Source organism: Anser cygnoides, chromosome 3 (genome assembly GCF_040182565.1).
Source record: "Anser cygnoides isolate HZ-2024a breed goose chromosome 3, Taihu_goose_T2T_genome, whole genome shotgun sequence".
Taxonomy (NCBI): Eukaryota; Metazoa; Chordata; class Aves; order Anseriformes; family Anatidae; genus Anser; species Anser cygnoides.
Window position 1 is genome coordinate 106,594,738 of NC_089875.1, and position 17,980 is coordinate 106,612,717.

Consider the following 17,980-nt stretch of genomic DNA (forward strand, 5'->3'; position numbering starts at 1 on the left):
TGCATCTGCTCCTGTTGATGGTCCTGTAACTCAGCACTAGTGAAACAATGCTCCTGGACGAAATGAAAAAGGATATGGAATCTGTAGCGTGTAGGGAATTTCAAATACAAACGTGATACTCTGAGTTAGCTGGGGGGGTTGTCAGACAGCAAATCATGCTGAAAGAACATATTTTCTCTGGTACATATACTTTCTTTTTTCCTAGCTGGTTAAAGTGGCACCTGATAATCTTTACAGCATTATTTGTGAAGTGTGTATGTGTGTGTCAGCTTTCCACCCTGCACTATATATCTTTGGTTAACCAAGGAAGAGTATGAAGCCTTTTTAAGGTGATAACAACATTGTGTTAAAAAGGAATTCTCTCTTTGGAAGAGGTAAAAATCTTATTTTCAAAATCATGGTTTTTTTTGTTTTGTTTTAACTGTATTTCTGGTACATGCAATGTGGTTTATTTTTAATATATCAGTGGACTAGGTCTCCAAAATTGTCATTTCATATTTCATCTTTCTGGTTTGTGCTATTTTTTCAAACTGTTGCTCACAGCTGCTTCTGTCATGGGGCATATGGATGTTATCCTGCAGTGAATGCATTTTCCCCCAAACCACAGTCTCCTCCAAAACCTCCAGTGGGTTTGTAAGAGGATGTACATCACTTTAAAAGCTTTTTAAAAGGAGGGGAAAACAGTAAAATGTTAAAATAAAAGTGAAGGGAAGCAGCTGCTCAGGGTTTTGTGCTGGGGGAAAGTTTTGTTCGGCGGTGTTTCAGCCCAGCGAGCCTTGCCTGGCAGGTGAGGGTGCAAGGCGGGGGGAGCCTCAGGGCCCTGGCTTCATTCCCATTTCAGTTGTGGGCCCAATACCTTTTTATTTTCTGCCCTTTTAATGTATTTTCCTGGAACTTTTGAGAGCTGCAGAAGCACTCGTTAGGACAGTTAAACAGCACTAGAGTAGCCTTAGGACTGTTGTCTCTGTCCCTGTGTGGGAGGAAGCCCTCAGCACCATCTCCCAAGGAAGGATGCTCAGCATCTGACTGTCTGTGGTGCTTTTTTTTGTTTGTTTGTTTAATTCCCGCTCGACACGAGGAGATCTGACTGGGGAGCTTAGCAGCAGCCGCTCCTTTTCCTCCTCCTCCTTCTCCTCCTCCTGCTGCTGCTGCGGCGGACGTCCGGCAGCCGCCATGGCGCTGGCAGAGGCGGGTGTCCGCGGGCGGCTGCTGCTCTGGCCCCGCATCGTCCTTTTTGGAGACTCCATCACTGAGGTAGCGGCCCCATGGCGCTCCCCGTGTGCTCTCCTTGCCGCTGTGGGGCCGGTGGGGTTCCCTCGTAGACCTGCGGAGCCCCGTCAACCTCCCTGTGCCTCCTGCGTGGTATCTGAGGGGCAGCCCCAGCCCCGGCCTCCCCTCAGCTTTTCCGTGGGTGCTGCGCCAGCAGACTTCCCTCGAGGCCTGGTGTTGGAGTGGAGCCAAGCGCAGGGCTTTATTTATTACTAGTTTTTAAGGAAAAATGAGCACTCAACAGCTGCGGGTGTGTGTTTGGGGGTGGGGGTGGGGTGTTGGCGGGGATCAGCCGCCGCTGTCACCTCAGGGGCAGGAGGGAGGCCGTGAGGCGGGAAGGCGAGCCCGCTGAACCCCCAGGGACAGCTTTCAGGGGCTGGTATTTTAGGAGATTCAGGCCCTTTTTTCCAGTGAAGGCCACGTATTAGAAGCGTCAGGTAAAAGTGTAACTGCTGGTGTTTCACTGGTGTTTTCCAGAGCCTGCTGTTTGTACCGGCCACCCCTTTGCTGTCCCCCGCCCTCCTCTCCTCAGCCCCATTCCCACTCCTGTGTGGCTCCAGGCCCTTACCCCCCAGGGACACCTTTGGTGTCGGGGTGACCATGCTGGGGTTGTGTAGAAGTTTCCTCTGAGGCAGTGCCAGCTGGGGCACTCTGGTGTCCATTTTGGGGCTGAGTTCCTTTTGGGGAACCCTTTTGGGGAGCGCAGGGTCTCTACCTTGTGCCCAGCGCTCTTCATTGTAGCACGGTGAAGCAGATCAGGGAGCTGGGCTCTTATTTCTGGAAGGAGAGTGGTTCCTTTAAAAGGGAGGTTTGTGTCTAAACCAGCTCACGGTGCCTCTGTAGGCAGGCAAAATGCTGTAGCAGGACGGGTGGCGCAGCAGTGGGAATAAGCAAAAAGGGAAGGGGATTTTGATCTTTTTTTCCCCACTCCTAAAAGAGGCAGGTTTCAAACTGCACTTGAGGTAGCACGTAGAGAGAGGATTAGTGAAAGGTGCTCCCCAGAATGAAGTCACAGTGAAAGAATCTTAGTAAATAACAGGAAAATAAGAAAGAAGAGGCTGGCGGTGAGGCTGACCTGCTGAGGAGCGAGTGCTGCTTCTAGTGACAGTCTGACGTGTTCCTTGTGTTTAGTTTTCCTTCCAGGAACATGGCTGGGGAGCATTCCTCGCTGAGAGGCTCGTCAGGTAAGAGCTTACATTTTAAAAGTTCTTACTAGCATGCAAAAGTCATTCAGCGTTTCAAAAAGAAAATTAGTATTCAATGTGTGTTTATTAACATTCATTTATTTATTTATTGACATGGGAATTTCTTGGTGGTATAATCCCAGTACTGGTGGAAATACCCATTGGAGGTTGCTGTAAAGCTTGAGTAGAACAACAATAAAAAAATCCTATTATTTTTGTCAAAGTTGCTTTTCTGGTTTCATAGTCTAAGTGATAGTTAAATAGTGTAGATGCAACCTGTGAGTGCACTTTCAGAACATAAAGTTACAATTCTGCTAAAAACTCCTGTGAAATCTCATTGATTCTGCGATGCAGAGGCAGTTATCCTGACAAAACAGGTCAAAACTTCTCAAGTTTCGTTCTGATGGGGTGAGGTGTTCTTTCTGAATGTGTCTTTCAGAAAATGTGATGTTGTAAATCGTGGACTCTCGGGGTACAATACCAGGTGGGCTAAAATGATCCTTCCAAGATTGATCAGTAAAAATTCTGGTGCTGAGAGTACTGTTGCAGTTACTATTTTCTTTGGAGCTAATGACAGCGCTTTGAAAGGTACGGTAACTTTCATTTTTTTCCTGTGGCCTGTTCTCTTAAGACAGTTTTTATAGTTTAGCAGAAAAGACTAAGTTACACAGACTTTTCCTTCTTCTTCTCTGTGAAATAGCTGTCCTTTTTTCATTTTTACAGTGGATTGATTGTATTTAAACCTTGCACCGCCTTCTCCTTCTCTCTGACCAAGTTTTAACAGTAACAGTAAACTTGAAGGTGCTCAAGAATTATTCATATATCCAACACTTAAAATTGGAGTTGGGCATCTAGCTGATGTTTCAGCCCTTAAAGCAGCCTGATGGGTTCTTGGCAGTTGATGAAATGAGGGAAGATAGCATTGGATTCTCTTAAAGATAAGCATAGTAACACGCAGAGCTTAGTCTAATCAGAACGATAAGATCAGTACATAAAGGACTGTCTGTAAATCCCATGGGAGTTTCCAAAATTTTCTCTGCATCCAACAGAGTTAAAAAATCTTAGGTTTTGTTTTGGGTGAAGTTTGAGGTGATGATGTGATCTAACACTAAGATACAACCTGTAAGAAAAAGCATCTTCAAAAAAAGGTCATTTATTTTTCCCTGTGCCTCACCTGTATTAGTTTAAATAATGCTGTGTTTAAACTCCTGATTTGTCTGCTCTGCATGTTGAGGAACTGCATCTTCCCACCACACCTCCCGAATTAAGCAGGTGAACTGCTTACCAAAAGTGAGAAGTGCCCACCTTTTTATTCTGTATAAAACGCGCTTTAGTTGTCATGTAATAAATGTGTAAGCAGCTCAATTTTACATCACTAATGCATTTCCTCCACCCCTGACAGATCTGAACCCTAAGCAACACGTTCCTTTGGAGGAATACGCTGAGAACTTAAAGAGCATGGTGCAGTATCTGAAGTCCATAGACATTGCTGAGGACAGGATTATTCTGATAACGCCGCCCCCTCTTCAGGAGTCAGCTTGGGAAAAGGAGTGCCTTGCCAAAGGTAAAGGAACGATGCATCTGGGCAGAATTTCTGCTTTTTAGCCCCACGGTTCAAGTCAGTGATCCCAGACTGACAGACCATCAGTTTTGGGTTGGTGCCAGAGTGCGTTCGTGTTCTTTGAGCTGATGGGAAATGACTGCTAACTGGTTCTGCTAAACGCCTTTTGGATGAGCCTGTGGAGTAACTACCGCCTAATTAATCACATCCTTCTGACAGTGCTGACTGATCTGCTCATGCATAAAACTGACAGAAGTGGCTGCCCCTCGGGAACTTAGGTTTTGTCGAGGTGTCCCAGGCAGACTGCATCATCCTAGCAGCTCCCAGAACACCACGGATACCAGAAGGGACGTTGGCATCGTGCACCTTAGGAAATGTTCTAACAGTCACAGCACACTTCACACCTGTTTGGATAAGCAGTACTGTCCCAGGCAGCTTTATTTTAAATTTTAACAATAACAACAACAAAAACCAAGAGAGAATATCCCAGTCTAAGGACAAACCTCATGGTGGACAAACACCCGGTGTGTTCCTTGGTTTACACCTGTCTGCATAAATGGAAGAGAGTGAAGTAAGTTTTTCTCCATATTTATAGTTTTTAATTTAGAATGTTGTTATACAACATAATCACGCTTCCCTGTTATCAAGAAAGCATCCCTGGCATTATGTTTTTGCCTGACTTTTTCCGTTTGAGGGCTTTGCTGTGTGTCAGTGATCACTGCGTGACACAGCCTCTGGAGTGCAGGGACTTCCAGTCTGATCAGCAGGGCAGATTTGACAGTGCAGTTGCAAAATAAAAGAAAGTCCTAGCGTAATACAAGTTGCATAAGACTCTTCTCGACTCACACCAGCTCCAGAAGTTTCCTTTCTGTTTCCATGCTCCTTTTTTGGTACCTACTGAGTAATGGTAGGCTGGGCAGGATTGGCAAGGCAGAGAAAAGGAGAAATGAACTGGGGAGATGCTGTGTTCTGCTGTTTCAGAGCTGAACTTGACTATAAAAGAACTTTGTTTTGATTTTCAATTTATTTTTTTGAAGAAAAAAATGCATTAAGTACCAGATGCTTGTTTCTAGTTCTGCAGTCCCCTGCTGTCAGGAACTTTCTGCTGAGGATTGCTAAACCTTTCCTTCGTATCTGGCAGGGGACAAACTAAATCGCCGCAATGCCACCACGGGGGAGTACGCCCAGGCCTGCGTGCAGGTAGCCAGGGACTGCGGGACTGACGTGCTTGACCTATGGACACTGATGCAGAAAAATCAGGTACGGTGTCAGGGGAGAGGCTTTGAAACTCAAATCGCTGAAGTGATGCTGAATATACCCAAATCCCATCTGGGAGAAGTGACAAAATATTCCAGCAAGGTAAAACATGCCTCAATACAAGCTGGCCGTTAGCCGTGGTTAGCCAATGGTTAGCTAAATCATACGATCATTTCTGGATGAACGGCAGTGACTTCGGCTGGCAAAGCATTCTCTTAATATTTAAATACAAAGGGCAAAAGCAAAACCAAACAGTATATATACCAGCTGGTTTTGAAGAACTTAAAAATTTGTCAAGACTTTCTATTATTTGCAACTGGCAAAGATGCTAACACAGGGTTTTAACCTCCCCTGTAGGATTTCTCTTCCTATTTGTCTGACGGGCTTCACCTGTCAGCCGAAGGAAACAGCTTTCTAGCGGCACAGCTTTGGAAACGCCTGGAAAAAAAACTGTCTGCCCTGCCCTGGTTGCTTCCCTACTGGCGGGAGGTGGACCACCTGCACCCCGAGGCCAGTCTGCTGTGAGGACGCGATGCAGGAGCGAGCCGAGGGAGCCAAGCCTGCCCGACAGAGCAAGGCTGCTGACGGACAGCCCGTACCCGCAGCGTGCTGCAAATGTAAGAATAAAGATGAGACCAGGGGGTGGTTTGTCTGCATGCATCCCGTGCCAACAGGTTGGCGAGTTCTGGTGATAAACTCTGTAGGAGAGCTGGAGGAAAACCGTTCTGAGCTGCCCTGTGACTGCAGGAAAGAGGCTGCCTTAAGGGTTGCCTGCCCTAGCTGCAGGGCGATCGATGCAGGCTATCACTTTTAAACATCTAGATGCCGATATGTAGCAGCTGCAATTATATTTTCTTTTGTCGAGAACAATTCATGCCTGCTGTGTTTGGTTGTAACGGAGCAGTAAAAGCAGTTATCTGCGCGTTGGCAAGGCTTTTGGTAGTGATAGCTCATAGTTTGGGGGGTGTGTGGGGCTGAGTTCAGGCTGGGCACCAGCAGTAGCTTCTTTACACCTGCTTCTCGCAGAGCCCAGGTGCTCAAAGCAGGGCAGCGCTTGCAGTCCTGGCATCACTCTGGTGATGCACGTGCTCCCTTTGAGACACTTGGATCACGAAGTAACTATCAAAAAGGGTTTGCTTCTCTGCTGAAAAAGCTCCCTCATAACACACTTTGCTGCGAAGTCGTGTTTCAAGTGAGCTTTGGTCTTAATCGCTAATTTAATGACTGATGTAAGAGGAGCATACTGCTTTGAGCCAAGAGGACACAAGCAGACTACAACCCTGTCTTTACACACTAAAAAAAAAAAAAAAAAAAAAATGGCCTGAAACCTGGATCAAATTGAACAAGCAGTTTGGGAAATAATTAGCAGGATGTGAAATAATCAGCCAACCATATAGCAGAAAAAAATGGGAGTACTGCTGGAATGTGGATTAAAGAGAAATGAATAGCACGTCACGGTAAAGAAAAAATTCCTCTGGGCTGTGTTAACAGTTCCATCGGAACAACACAGGGTAGGCCACTCGGAGGCCTCGAGTGATACATGTGGTGGGTGAGACCGAGGAGGGAGCACTGACAGTGCCTGCTTTGCTCAGCACCAAGAGCTTGCCTCAGCTTCGTTAAAGAACCGACACGTTGGCCAGGACCTGCCATCTGCTGTGCAACAGCGTTATGAATTGGCTTGCAGCTGGTTATTTTTCATGCTTCTGGAGCCAGCCCAGAAGCGAGTTGGCTCTATTTGTAAATGTTTATGAAGATTAAACTGGACTGGCTGCTCTGTAATGATTTCCTGCAATAAAGGCTGGCTAAGGAGTGGAAGGGCTCCCTGTGGAAGCTGTCATCTTGCTTTAGCTGTGAAGAAGAAACGGCGCAAGTACCTCGTTCGGAGTTCCTGAAACCCTGATCAGACGAGGGGATGGATTACAGGATTTCAGAGGTGAAACGATTTCAGATGTAGCAGTCCCTGTGGGACACCCTGAGGCACTCAGCACCCGGCTGCTGGGAGCCTGAACCCCAACCCACACCTCCAAGCCCTTTTAGCTCGCAGTTTTACAGCTGAAGATCTTTTCAGAAAGGACTGCACAGAAACAGCTCTCGTTTAACTGACTTTTTTTTTTAAAATATAAAAAGCTTTTATTGTGTCGGGAATTAAATTAACTAACTCCTCACACGTGTACTTCGCACGGAATCAAAAAAAAAAAAAACCAACAAAAGAAAACCAAACAAACCAAAACCAGTACACAAACCACGAGCTAGTCAGCTAGGAATACCGTAAGGCACACATTCAAGTATTAGTGTAACAAGGTCCTTGGGTGGGAAGGCAGAGACTGGTGCAACTCTCTCAGCACAGCTTTGGTTACTTCCCATCACATTTACAAACACAAAGGCTTTCCCCAGCTGCGGTTCCTTTGTGGCTGAGCGCAGGCTTGTAACAGTTAAAACGGGTCTGCTGTCATTCATACATCATGTCAGTTTGATTAATTCATTATTGTGGGAGAGAACAGAGGCAGAATTAAATGCTTCTTCGCTGTCGTGATAGCTGCTCTGTGACTCCCCTGTGTCAGTCCATCTGCTACCAGGCTAAAACATCGCTCAGCTCCCACTCCCAGCCCACAGACCCCACGTTACAGAGCTCCAACCTTCTGTGCCGGCACGCTGAATTAAAGGGCACCACTGCGAGGTACCTGCTCCTAATGTCACATCCCATTACCTGCGTGGGAATTGGAATTCTCAACATCTCCTCAGTACGTGCCCTAGGAGTTTCACCAAAAAAAAACCCAACAAAAACCACTTCGTTAAAGTCACAATTGTTTTTAAACAACTGTGCTCCTGCAATGGAGTGTGGTATTTTTTCACTTCTTTAGCAGTAGGGGCTTCCAGAGGCCACATAAACCCTGAAAAAGGAGGCTCAGCTCTTTGTACATCTCGACGATAGTGTTACCTATCTCAAAATAACGCTCAGAGAAACATTTCTGCACTGAAATGACTGTAAACAATTAGTTGAAACAGTTCTCATCTGCATAAATGATTTCTCCGTTTACACTTCTTCCTTTTCACCACCACCTGCAGCACAAACAGCTCCTGCTGCGGAGTAGGAAAACCATTTCTCTGCCATGAAAACACAAGACAAGGCAACCTCACAGCAAGAGTCAGAAGAGTTTCATGCTAGAGGAGCACTTCCATGCACTGAATAAGGTTTAATTCTCTGTATGAGCCTTTTATTTGTGTTTAAAGCCGTATAGCAAACTTCTTGATTCTGATTATGCATCTTCATCAGATGCCGTTAAACCATAACTGTTTCCTTCCTCTCGTTTTGTTCTCCAGGTACCTGTAACGTTCAGACTTTTGCTTACACGTACCTCCGATGATCGGTTCTATAAGGAACGTGCTGCAGTGTTTTGTTTTGTTTAAAAAGCCCCTTAATTTCGTCTATCAGTGCCATCAGACTACAAAATATTAAATTATAAAAAAAGGCTGATATACACAATCCGATATCCAGGAGGATATTCTGGTTTGCACCACAGGTTGAAGGAAATGTTAGAGGTCAAGAAAACAGAAAAACAAATCCAAAAAAGCTTCAAAAACAAGCCACTTTTAGTTTGGATTTTCGTTTTTTAAAAGATATAATGCTCTAATAAATGTAATTTAAGGAAGGTCATACACATGACCAGCATCTGCAGTAGGTCACTTCCTTATTTCCCCCGCTCCCTCACAAAAATATATATACATATATCCGTATTTATATAAATGAAATGGTTTCAGATCCAAACGGACTCAATTCGCACGCAGGAGCCACGCGCTCGGAAGGCAGCGGGGCACTAGCACTCCGTCTCTTTGCTGTCCACCCGGTTCTGGCGCTGCAGTTTGAAGGACGCCGCCTTCTCGCTCCTCGTGACGGGGTGGTCCGTCAAGTCCTCGAAAGATTTGGCAGCCGAGCTGCTGTTCGGGAAAGGGTCCTTCTCGAACCCGTCCTCGTCGATGTGGGAGTCGGTGCTGGGGTCCTCCTGGATGGTGTCCATCCGTTGGTGGTCCTGCTTGGGCGCCGCGGCCGCCGGCGGCACGGCGGCAATGGGCTGCAGGGGCTGGTGCCGGCTGCTCGACTGCGCCGCCGGGAAGGGCTTCACGATGCGGACGGAGGCCGAGTCCAGGCTGCTCAGCATCTCCACGTTCTGCAGGGGGGAAAGCAGACAGGCTCTAGCTCGGGATTCGTGTTTTTTGCTGGTTTCAAGAACGGGTTAAAGAAAGGCACCCTCACGGAGCACCTGCGGCTCAGCTGGGTGGCTGAAGGCCGCCGCTCCCCTCTCTCCCTTCCTTTACAGGGAATATCCAACAGAAGTAATTCTTTGTATTGTTTTCTCTCAACAAATCCAGCTACGCTAAGCATTAAAGGCAGAAAGCCCTTCTATCTCTGCTGGTTTCTACTCCGTTTAAAGCAACACGGGTGACAGCTTCAGAGGGACAGAGGTGACAACCCAGCCCCACCTCCCCTGGGGCCTCGCTCTGCTTCGGCCAAACCTCGGGCTGGAAATGCAAGGTCAAGTCGGACAACACCGGGAGCTCAGTGCAAGGAAACAGCCAAAGGTACAGCCTGTGCCACATTTGGAACCCGAGGAGTTCCTTGAGTTACGCTAAAGAAGTCGCACTGAACACGGCATCAGAGACCTGAGGGGTCCACTCTGATCACACCCACATTCTGCAGCCCCGATTAAATTAAATTCTGTTGGTTTCTGCTTCTATTTGAGCATGGCTTGGAAGATATCCAGAGATTTCCGGGCATGAAAAATCCTTACAAACCTTAGTAAATGCTGATAATGGGCAAGAGAAAGGGAATAGACAAGGGCATGGCATGAGAAGTAGGGTAAAATGTTTAGATGCTAACAGTACTGCTTTTCTGAGCTGCTCAATACTGGGCAGATCCGAGAGAGACTGGATTTCTCTGCTAAACCTGTTACTGGTGCAAGGAGGCCACTGAGTACAGCTGCACCCGCTTCTGGAGCGTGTTCTTGACTGGATCCAAGTACAAAGATCCAAGGTGACTTTTATGGCACGCAAGAGCAATTATGGAGGACTCGAGGACTCAAGCTAACATCACCTCTGGTTACATGCACGTACATTACAGAGGCAATCTGCCTCCAAACTCTGACTCCAGCACATTTCCTCCAGCAGCTAAGGAGCTCTGCAAGGCTCCTTTCCCTCTCCCATGACAAAAATGACATTTCCTTGACAATATTGCAGTTATTAATAAAAAACAAGCTGTCAAAGCACCAGACAGGATGCCCAAAAATCTTTGCCAGAAGATGCCTCGAGCTGGACTGTAATTAAAATTTATCTGTGCACTTTACTGCTCTTCCCCTCTCCCAAATCAGCCTCTGCAAAGCGAGACATGTCACCACCTGCCAAGCAACGGGTCCTTGCACCCCGGGGCTGACTTTTCTGTAAGTGGAAAGCCTCAGCACACCCGGCTGCTAAAGGCCCTGCACACGGCTGTTCTGCAGCAGAGACACCACGTTCTGCAGAGATTTTTCTGCTGCGTTGCCCTGAGCTTTGCTGACACCGCTTAGCTGGGAACAAGCGGCCTGCGGTCGGAGCTGCCGAGTGACCCGTGCCGAGGAGACCCTGCAAGAGAGGCGCTGGCGGCGCTCGGCGGCTTCCTGCCTCGGGAGCTGTGGTTGGGGTGAGAAACCTGCCTTGTCAACAAAGTCAAGGCCCAGCTCTTACAGGAAGGAAAAACCAGACCTGCCAAGCCGCGGTGCTTGATACACCAAACACCAGCTTCGGCAAGAAAGCAGAGCTTCCCTCGAATCGATTCGTCTGTCCCCAGCTCGAGGCACGGGGCTGCAGGAACGTATTCAGGCAGCAACTTACACTGGGGCAGAACAGAGACTTGGTGTTCTCCTCGTACTGCTTGTCCAATTTCTTGTCCTATTGGGAAAAAAGCAAAAAGTAAACCAAAGCACACGCACAACAAGTTGCTTTCCCAGATGCAAACAACGCCCCTGTCCTAGTTTCCCTGCAGGGACACAGCAGGACAGGGACTTTCTTCCCCCTTCCCTACATCCCCTGCCTTCCCATCCGTCCCCCGGGCTGTGCTCACGGGGCAGCAATCCTCTGCCCCAACCCCACCCCACGCGCCCACGTTCTCAGTCGCTGTGACCTTTCTCTCTGCACCCATGCACTCAAGCTCAACCTACACCACTTCCTGCCCTGGGTGTCCCCACAAATTGTGGGGAGGGCCAGAGAAAACTTCGACTCTAATGGAAGTTATCAGAATTATGCTTGGGCAGAACCTGGAAGGCAGAAAAAAAATCTGCCTAAGGAAGAACAGGAATGGCTCCAGGAGACGGCCATGGGAGCATGGGGCTGCTAGAGCCCGGCAGAGTTAGCGAGAGTTTTGCCTGTTGAAGGGACACATGCTAGGTGCTCCCTCTGGGCTTTCCTAAAAGCCTCCCATCTCCTTCTCCCACGGACGTTTGCCAGTCACAACAGGAAGGGTGCTCTCCTACAGCTCAGTCCCAGAGGCAGTCATCTCGAGGCAGCTTACTCACCACGCAGTGCACAAGGATGCTGAGGGGAATCCAAAAGAGTAATGAGAAGACGAGCACGGAGCCCACTATATTATCTGCTAGGAACTTCCCTGGGAAATTAGTTCAAATCCATTAGTAACTTACCAAATACCATTTCGTGACTGTACACACAAATCCCCGTTCCCACCGCAAGCCAGCTCACAGGATTTCTCAGAGACAACACAGGCTGCAGGACTAGGCCAGCATAATGTAATTGTTTTTTGCCTTTTTTTAAGCATATTTGATATAATTTTCTAAAATAGTTAACAGTAACATTTTTTTCCCTGCTCTTCTCTGATAAGAAATGCTGACAGGCCGTAACATTTAATATCATGAGACTGGGAGCGGGCTATTTAGTTAGCCAAGCCTCTCTCAATTACAAAACACGCTGCACACCAGTTAGAAAATTCTGATTCTACAGTCTTGTGACAACAAAAAATACACCTACTTTTGAACAGAGATGCATACTGCATCTGCTTAACTAAATAGCTTTAATAATTACCCAGGAAATTTATTTTATATATATATATATTTATCTTAGAACTTAAGTTTGAAGGCCCCAACCCCATATAATCACAGGTATATGCCCAGCACTACCACGAACGCAGGCAGTGTTGCCCTGTCATTACACGAGCACCTGCTCATTAACAGTTTTGGGATGATTACAGTACCAGAGCAAGACCCAGTCCCGCTGGGAGGTGGCTACCTGCTCGCATTGCACGGCGGGGATCAGGACAAGGAGGCACGCTTACCCTTGCCAGCCAGTGACTCAGGCACACAGCTGGAGGTGGTTTTATTAAACAAGAGAAATGAAGTTCTCCTTTCCCAGTCTGTTGACATTTAAATCCCACCGAGAGGCCTACTTTAACTCTACTATGCTGCAGCTAGCTGACCTCTAACAAGACCGCTATTTCCTTTCCTCTAATTGACCTACTTACTGGTATTTAAACAAGAAGCTTGCTGGAAGAGCTATCGCCTCTTTTACAAGCTTGGAAGATGACTAGGAAATAACGGAGAGGAAAAATGCAAAATGCTCCCATCCCTTCAGCCTCAAAGGCAAGATCAATACTGTCAAATCTTATGCAAAAATATATCTGTACTTCAGAAACACAGCTGCTAACTACCCTCCTGTAGACGAGCAAAACCAGCCAGCTAACTCCCCCTGTGGTTTTGAGGTTTGTGTCATGAACTGAAGAACCCAAAGGATATGGTTACACATCTTACCAAAGGTATTGATACTAAGTTGGTCTATGAAATCCCAAAACCGTTCAATCACATCCTGTACTTGCTTCTCACATTTGCCCTGCAAAAGTAAAAAAAAAAAAAAAAAAATCATCTTAGGCCACGTAAGCATTAACTACTTGCTTCTTGGAGGGGGAGGAAGATGCCAAGATTTTAATGAAATAAAAGCTGCACGGACACAGCACTTCACACACATTCTGAAGAGATTTACTCATTCGCAGCTTCACTGGTCCATTTTTATTGCCTCTATTTTGCCTCCCACGTTAGGGGACACCAAACTGAAGTTTCTGGAGAAGTTTAAGCACTGGAAGCCTTAATTCCCGCTACCCACCAAAAAGGCTGCAGCTCTCAGGCACCCGTGGTTACAGACAGGCTTCCACAGATCTGGCTGTGCTGATTTAAACGCAGCAGAGCATCAGTCCTTCAGTTCTGCAGCACGAGGGCTGAGGTACGCCCTCCAAAATTCACGCCTGCCAACACCCAGCTTAGCTTAGCCGCTCGGGGCCTGCAGGCTGCGGCTGGCCACGCAGCTGCACGTGGAACCGGTCCCCGAGCGCCAGCGATCCGTCACATTCTCCCTGCCACGGGCTCGCTGCCCCCTGGAGACGCTGCCAGCCAGACCTTCATCAGATTGCTTCCTGGCCTGATTTACTTTAGTCAAAATTAACTGGGCTAATGCGCACAGCTGAAATAGCAAGCACTGCTAACCTAGCTGAGCTTGCGGCAGTGCCCAACGGCCGCCCTCACGCGAGCTGCAGGGAGCAGCAAAAAAAGGGCCTAGTAAGCAGTGGCAGAAGTAACAGCTTCACCTTGCTCAGCTCTGAGGGACTGTATCCCACCCGCAGCCTCAGACACCCTTTAGTATTTACGCTGTGGAGAGGTGAATGACGTTTCGGAACTCTGTCACACTGCTACCTGGAACCACTTACGTTTGTGTCGCAGAAGCCCACGGTACAAGGCTTCCCCTTGCGCAGGAACAGGAACTGGTCGTTAGCATCAACGTACGGTATGCACCTGTCCTGCTCGTCACGGCAGCACACCTTGCAGGAGTTATCCGTCTCTGTAAGAAAGCCACGGACTCGATCATCAGCCCCCAGCAGCACTGAGGGTCACCGCAACCCCAAACCAGGCAGATGTCCCCGGGCTGACCACGTTCCTGCCCAGCTTTCCAACGAGGAAGGCAGGAACATGCAAGGCACCCAGTTTTGGGCACTCCAATGCCAAGCCCAAACAACAGACCAACGCGAAGCTGAAGCAGATGCCCTGTTATTAGGGGACATAGCAGGACCAAGCTGTGCTAGCTGATACCCCAAACATGCAGGAATTAACAGGAGGTAGAATAAGTTCCACTTGTTGGAGGCTGCATCTGTCCAGAAGTCATTTGGCAACCCCCCTTACAATCAGAGGACAGCCAGACTTTCCCTCCTGTCTGCCTGGGGCTGAGGAAGAGGAGGGCAGGAGCGCCCTCTCCTTTAACTAGGGTGCAGACCGTAAGTCTTATTTAAAATTCTCAACCCAGAGGTTTGAGAATTTTAGAGAATTAAATTTGAGAATTGAGAATTAAAATTCTCAGACCTCCAGAGGACAGGAGGACATTCACGTTCCTTTTCCAAACAGAAAACACCAGCCCCAGAAAACCAACAGCTTAAACTCCAGTTTTTTTTTTTTTTTTTTAACCAGAAATCTGAGAGGGTCCATAAATTTGGCTCTCCAAGGGGTGAGCCGAGCTCTACCTGAGGAGCAGAGCTGGGACATTTTGGTCCAGCCCCACGTCACCCACCGTTGCATGCACATGACCGTAGGTTCTTCTCCCTCTCACAGAAGGGGACGCACTCCCCATCCTTGCACTTCCCCATGTCCACACAGACCGTGTCGTCCGGAGCGTTCCCTGGGGGAGGGCACTCGCTGCTGTTCCCTGCAGGTGGGGTCAACAATGGGAGGACTGTGTTAGAGCAAAGGGCAGAACACCTAGGGGTGCAAAAGAAAAGGGAAAAATGGAGAGAAAACAAAATCCAGACTCATCCCAGGGGGAACTCCAGTAGCTTTTTCTTAGCTTTCAGCTGCAGGCTGCCTGCCAAAGTCCCCCGAGAGGCAGCAGGAACTTTGGAGGCTTTCAACAACTCAGGCATCGGGGCACTCTGGTGACCAAGACAACCCTGGAGGCCCCGTCAGTAAAGCACCAGCAGCTCTGCCTTGTCTTCTTGCCTCCAGAAAAGATTATGAGGAGGAAGTAAAGCAGTGGGGAAGTGAAGCAGAGCTACCATAGAAAGGGTGGAATCACTGCAAGGTTCAGCTCATTCCTGTCCCCTCCCTGTGACTTGCCCTGTTCTTTTTTTTTCTTGAAGGGAAAGAAAAGGAGGAGGGGGGAAGAAGAAATCAACATTCTCCATGTTCTCCTGGGCAGTAACTCACCAAGTGGCTCCTGAACTACAATGAAACTCATTATAGGGCAATTTTGTGATGCTTAGCTGCTCTCTAAAATTAGTTGTACCGGACAAACAAAGGGCGCTAGTCTGAAGGCTGATCTAACAGGACGCTGCGCCCGGAGCACTTGGCTAGCTGATGTAAGGGAGGCAGAACCATGTCCTACCAGTGCAGAAAGACTCTCCTTTACAAGTGGCATTTATGGCTTCTTGGCATTTTTTCTGTGCGCTTTCAAACTGGCAGCCTTTGCAGCAGGGGCTGTTCCGATCGCTGTGGAAACATCAACATGAAAAGAAGAAATATTGAGCAACTTTTTTTTTTTTCCAAAGAAGTACGAGCACGACAAAGGCAGGGAAAGAGGCCGTTTAGAAAAAAAGCTACTTCAAGATTCACTCACTAGTTGAAAAATCTTGCCCTCTCTGCACCCCCTGTCACAACCATCCTCTACCCACTCTTCATTTACCAAAGAAGATGAATTGAATGCACACAAAGCACGACATACTGTAAGACAACACAAGGGCTCTTGTTCAAGACACTTAAATCCTCATTGTCATCATCAACTTGCCGTTCAACCTAGGACAAGATTTCACACTGCGTTCTTCCCCACAAATTTCCCCCTCCCTACCTGTCCTGAAGGTTTACTGCTGTATTCTGTGCTCTCTCCATCCTTCACCTAATGCAGAAGTACCCTCAGCACAACCACAGTCATTGAAGTTGAGGGAATTTCTTGCTAAACAGGAATTTAGTGAGTTTTCTCTCCTGCAGCACGGTGCAGAGCTGAACCATTCTCTCCCCGCGCATGAGAAGTTGCGGCTCCTTTCCCCTCACCTGCATTTGGCGCCGTCCTTCAGTTTGCAGTCTGCAGAGCAGCAGGGATCAGCCTGTTGGTGCAGGAGGCCGGGATCGCACTCCTCCCCCTCGTCCACCCTGGAGTTCCCGCACACTTTGTTGTTGCGCTCCTTGAAGCACTCCTGGGCCTTGATCTCTATGGTCCTATGGATGGATTTTTTGCTGCAGCTTGAGAACATCTAGAGAGTCACGAGGGGAAAGAGCAGCACTGAGGAGTGAACCTTTCTGTCAACAAGTGCATCTAAGACAGTCTCGGCCTGTGTAGACCTCCAAATTCTGGTGTCTCAGAAAGCAATAATCTCTCCATACTGACATTTTGATAGCTTGGAAAAAATTTAAGGTAAGAAAATAATGGCTGGGTCCGTAAAGGATGCACAGATATCCTCCCAGCCTGGCTCAGAGTCACCGAGCCAAACCCCGCTGCTGCTTCAGGAAGGGCAGCAAAGTTGCAGCAACGGGGACAGTCTGGGGTGCCTCCTGGCAGCAGGGTTAAGTGTAAACCCTAAAAAGTCAGACTAGACTGCAGGCTACTCAATTCCCTTGATATCTTGGTTCCTCAGCTGTGAAACAAGCACGATGCCAAGTCCACGGTGCAACTGCAGATTTCTGAGACTGGGAAGCCCCACTAGCAGGCTGTGCCATCTGGGAGCCTCTAACAAAACCACCCAAATGCTATTTAGCGCTTGCTGCTGCAGGTCCTGTATTTGAACCTTGCAGATGACTTGCTTCCAGGAGCATTTGGCCACAGCTAATTACAAACAATTGATTACAAACACTACTGGGACACGCTATGAGCTCCAGTGAAACTCAGAAAGCAAAGATCATCTTGCAGGGAACCCAGCTGCACACAAACATGTTTTCTTTTTATGCCTGATCTGTTTTTTCCCATCTGTTTCTACCTAGAAGAATCATTAGCTGAACAGTCTTTCTGTGCAAAGGATCACCGACCATGGTGGAGATGTGTGCGGAAGCAAAATTATGCAACGATACCTTATTGTTTTCGTGATCTCCACTGACAGCAATCGGATACATAACGTATTTCCCTCCCTGGTCTTCAGTGGGGGCACATTCTGGCAGACTGTCAGGATCATGCTCTGCTCCAAAGTTATGTCCAAGTTCGTGCGTCGTAACCAGGTCAGCCTCCTTTTTTGAAGAGTAAAAAAAAAAAGGAGTGCTGAAAAAAAAATCAGTCTGAGCAGGACAAGAGGTGATCCCGGCTACTTCCAAGCCACCTACAATTCTCAGATACACACTTAGATGGAAAAGCAATTTCCCCATTATCATTTTTTTTTAGAGGTGGGGAACTAAAGGCAAGTAAAATCATGGCCCGCTTCCAAAGGCACATTCCAGGACTAGGTCTGAGTACTATACAGCTGCTAAAAGCAAACTGCTGCCCTGGAATACCAGCTCTATTTTGTTTTCAATGCAAAGCAGATACTCAAAATATCTAGATCTGATTTTAAAAGGCATAAAAAGTTCAAACCAAAAAACAATCTAAACACACACCAGCTACCACCATTAGTCAATCTCTTGCTCAAACTTATCTTGCCAATATTATTATTCCTTCTAAATGGATGACTACATTACGACTGGTGAATAAGCTCCTCTTTTGCATGACTACTAGGAAAGATATC

At 47.6% G+C, this 17,980-nt stretch overlaps 2 protein-coding genes across 7 annotated transcripts in view; one reads left to right on the forward strand and one right to left on the reverse strand.

Annotated features, from left to right (window-relative positions):
• The first annotated feature begins 1,097 nt into the window (after positions 1–1,097).
• IAH1 (isoamyl acetate hydrolyzing esterase 1 (putative)) lies at positions 1,098–11,151 on the forward strand. Of its 4 annotated transcripts, XR_010830598.1 has the most exons (7): positions 1,098–1,254; positions 2,401–2,453; positions 2,893–3,041; positions 3,856–4,017; positions 5,156–5,274; positions 5,629–5,888; positions 8,593–11,151. XR_010830598.1 is itself a non-coding variant. In XM_013172609.3 (6 exons), exons 1-6 carry the CDS (start codon positions 1,174–1,176, stop codon positions 5,794–5,796), a joined length of 732 nt encoding a protein of 243 aa, XP_013028063.2. In that variant the 5' UTR covers positions 1,098–1,173; the 3' UTR covers positions 5,797–7,090. The 4 variants fall into 4 exon arrangements, 3 of the variants coding, with proteins under 3 accessions (XP_013028063.2, XP_013028065.1, XP_047927266.1); XM_013172609.3 differs by lacking the exon at positions 8,593–11,151 and having other exon boundaries at positions 5,629–7,090; XM_013172611.3 differs by lacking the exons at positions 1,098–1,254; positions 8,593–11,151 and adding an exon at positions 1,447–1,519 and having other exon boundaries at positions 5,629–7,090.
• The window catches only part of ADAM17 (ADAM metallopeptidase domain 17), a 34,070-nt gene continuing 23,450 nt past the window's right edge, over positions 7,361–17,980 (reverse strand). For all 3 annotated transcript variants that reach the window (XM_066994913.1, XM_066994915.1, XM_066994912.1), the window contains exons 11-19: positions 17,337–17,489; positions 16,326–16,525; positions 15,664–15,767; positions 14,854–14,988; positions 14,003–14,133; positions 13,056–13,134; positions 11,814–11,902; positions 11,134–11,190; positions 7,361–9,437 (exon numbers count right to left, since the gene is read on the reverse strand). In XM_066994913.1, the coding sequence (XP_066851014.1) occupies positions 9,087–9,437; positions 11,134–11,190; positions 11,814–11,902; positions 13,056–13,134; positions 14,003–14,133; positions 14,854–14,988; positions 15,664–15,767; positions 16,326–16,525; positions 17,337–17,489 (1,299 nt within the window). In that variant the 3' untranslated portion in view covers positions 7,361–9,086. The remainder of the gene's footprint in view (positions 9,438–11,133; positions 11,191–11,813; positions 11,903–13,055; positions 13,135–14,002; positions 14,134–14,853; positions 14,989–15,663; positions 15,768–16,325; positions 16,526–17,336; positions 17,490–17,980) is intronic.

Bases quoted from the DNA above. Each gene is read 5' to 3' on its own strand.
- IAH1 (XM_013172609.3), top strand. From the start codon at position 1,174: ATGGCGCTGGCAGAGGCGGGTGTCCGCGGGCGGCTGCTGCTCTGGCCC. The intron at 2,454-2,892 runs GTAAGAGCTTAC...TGTGTCTTTCAG, and splicing joins CTCGCTGAGAGGCTCGTCAG to AAAATGTGATGTTGTAAATC. The intron at 4,018-5,155 runs GTAAAGGAACGA...CGTATCTGGCAG, and splicing joins AAAGGAGTGCCTTGCCAAAG to GGGACAAACTAAATCGCCGC.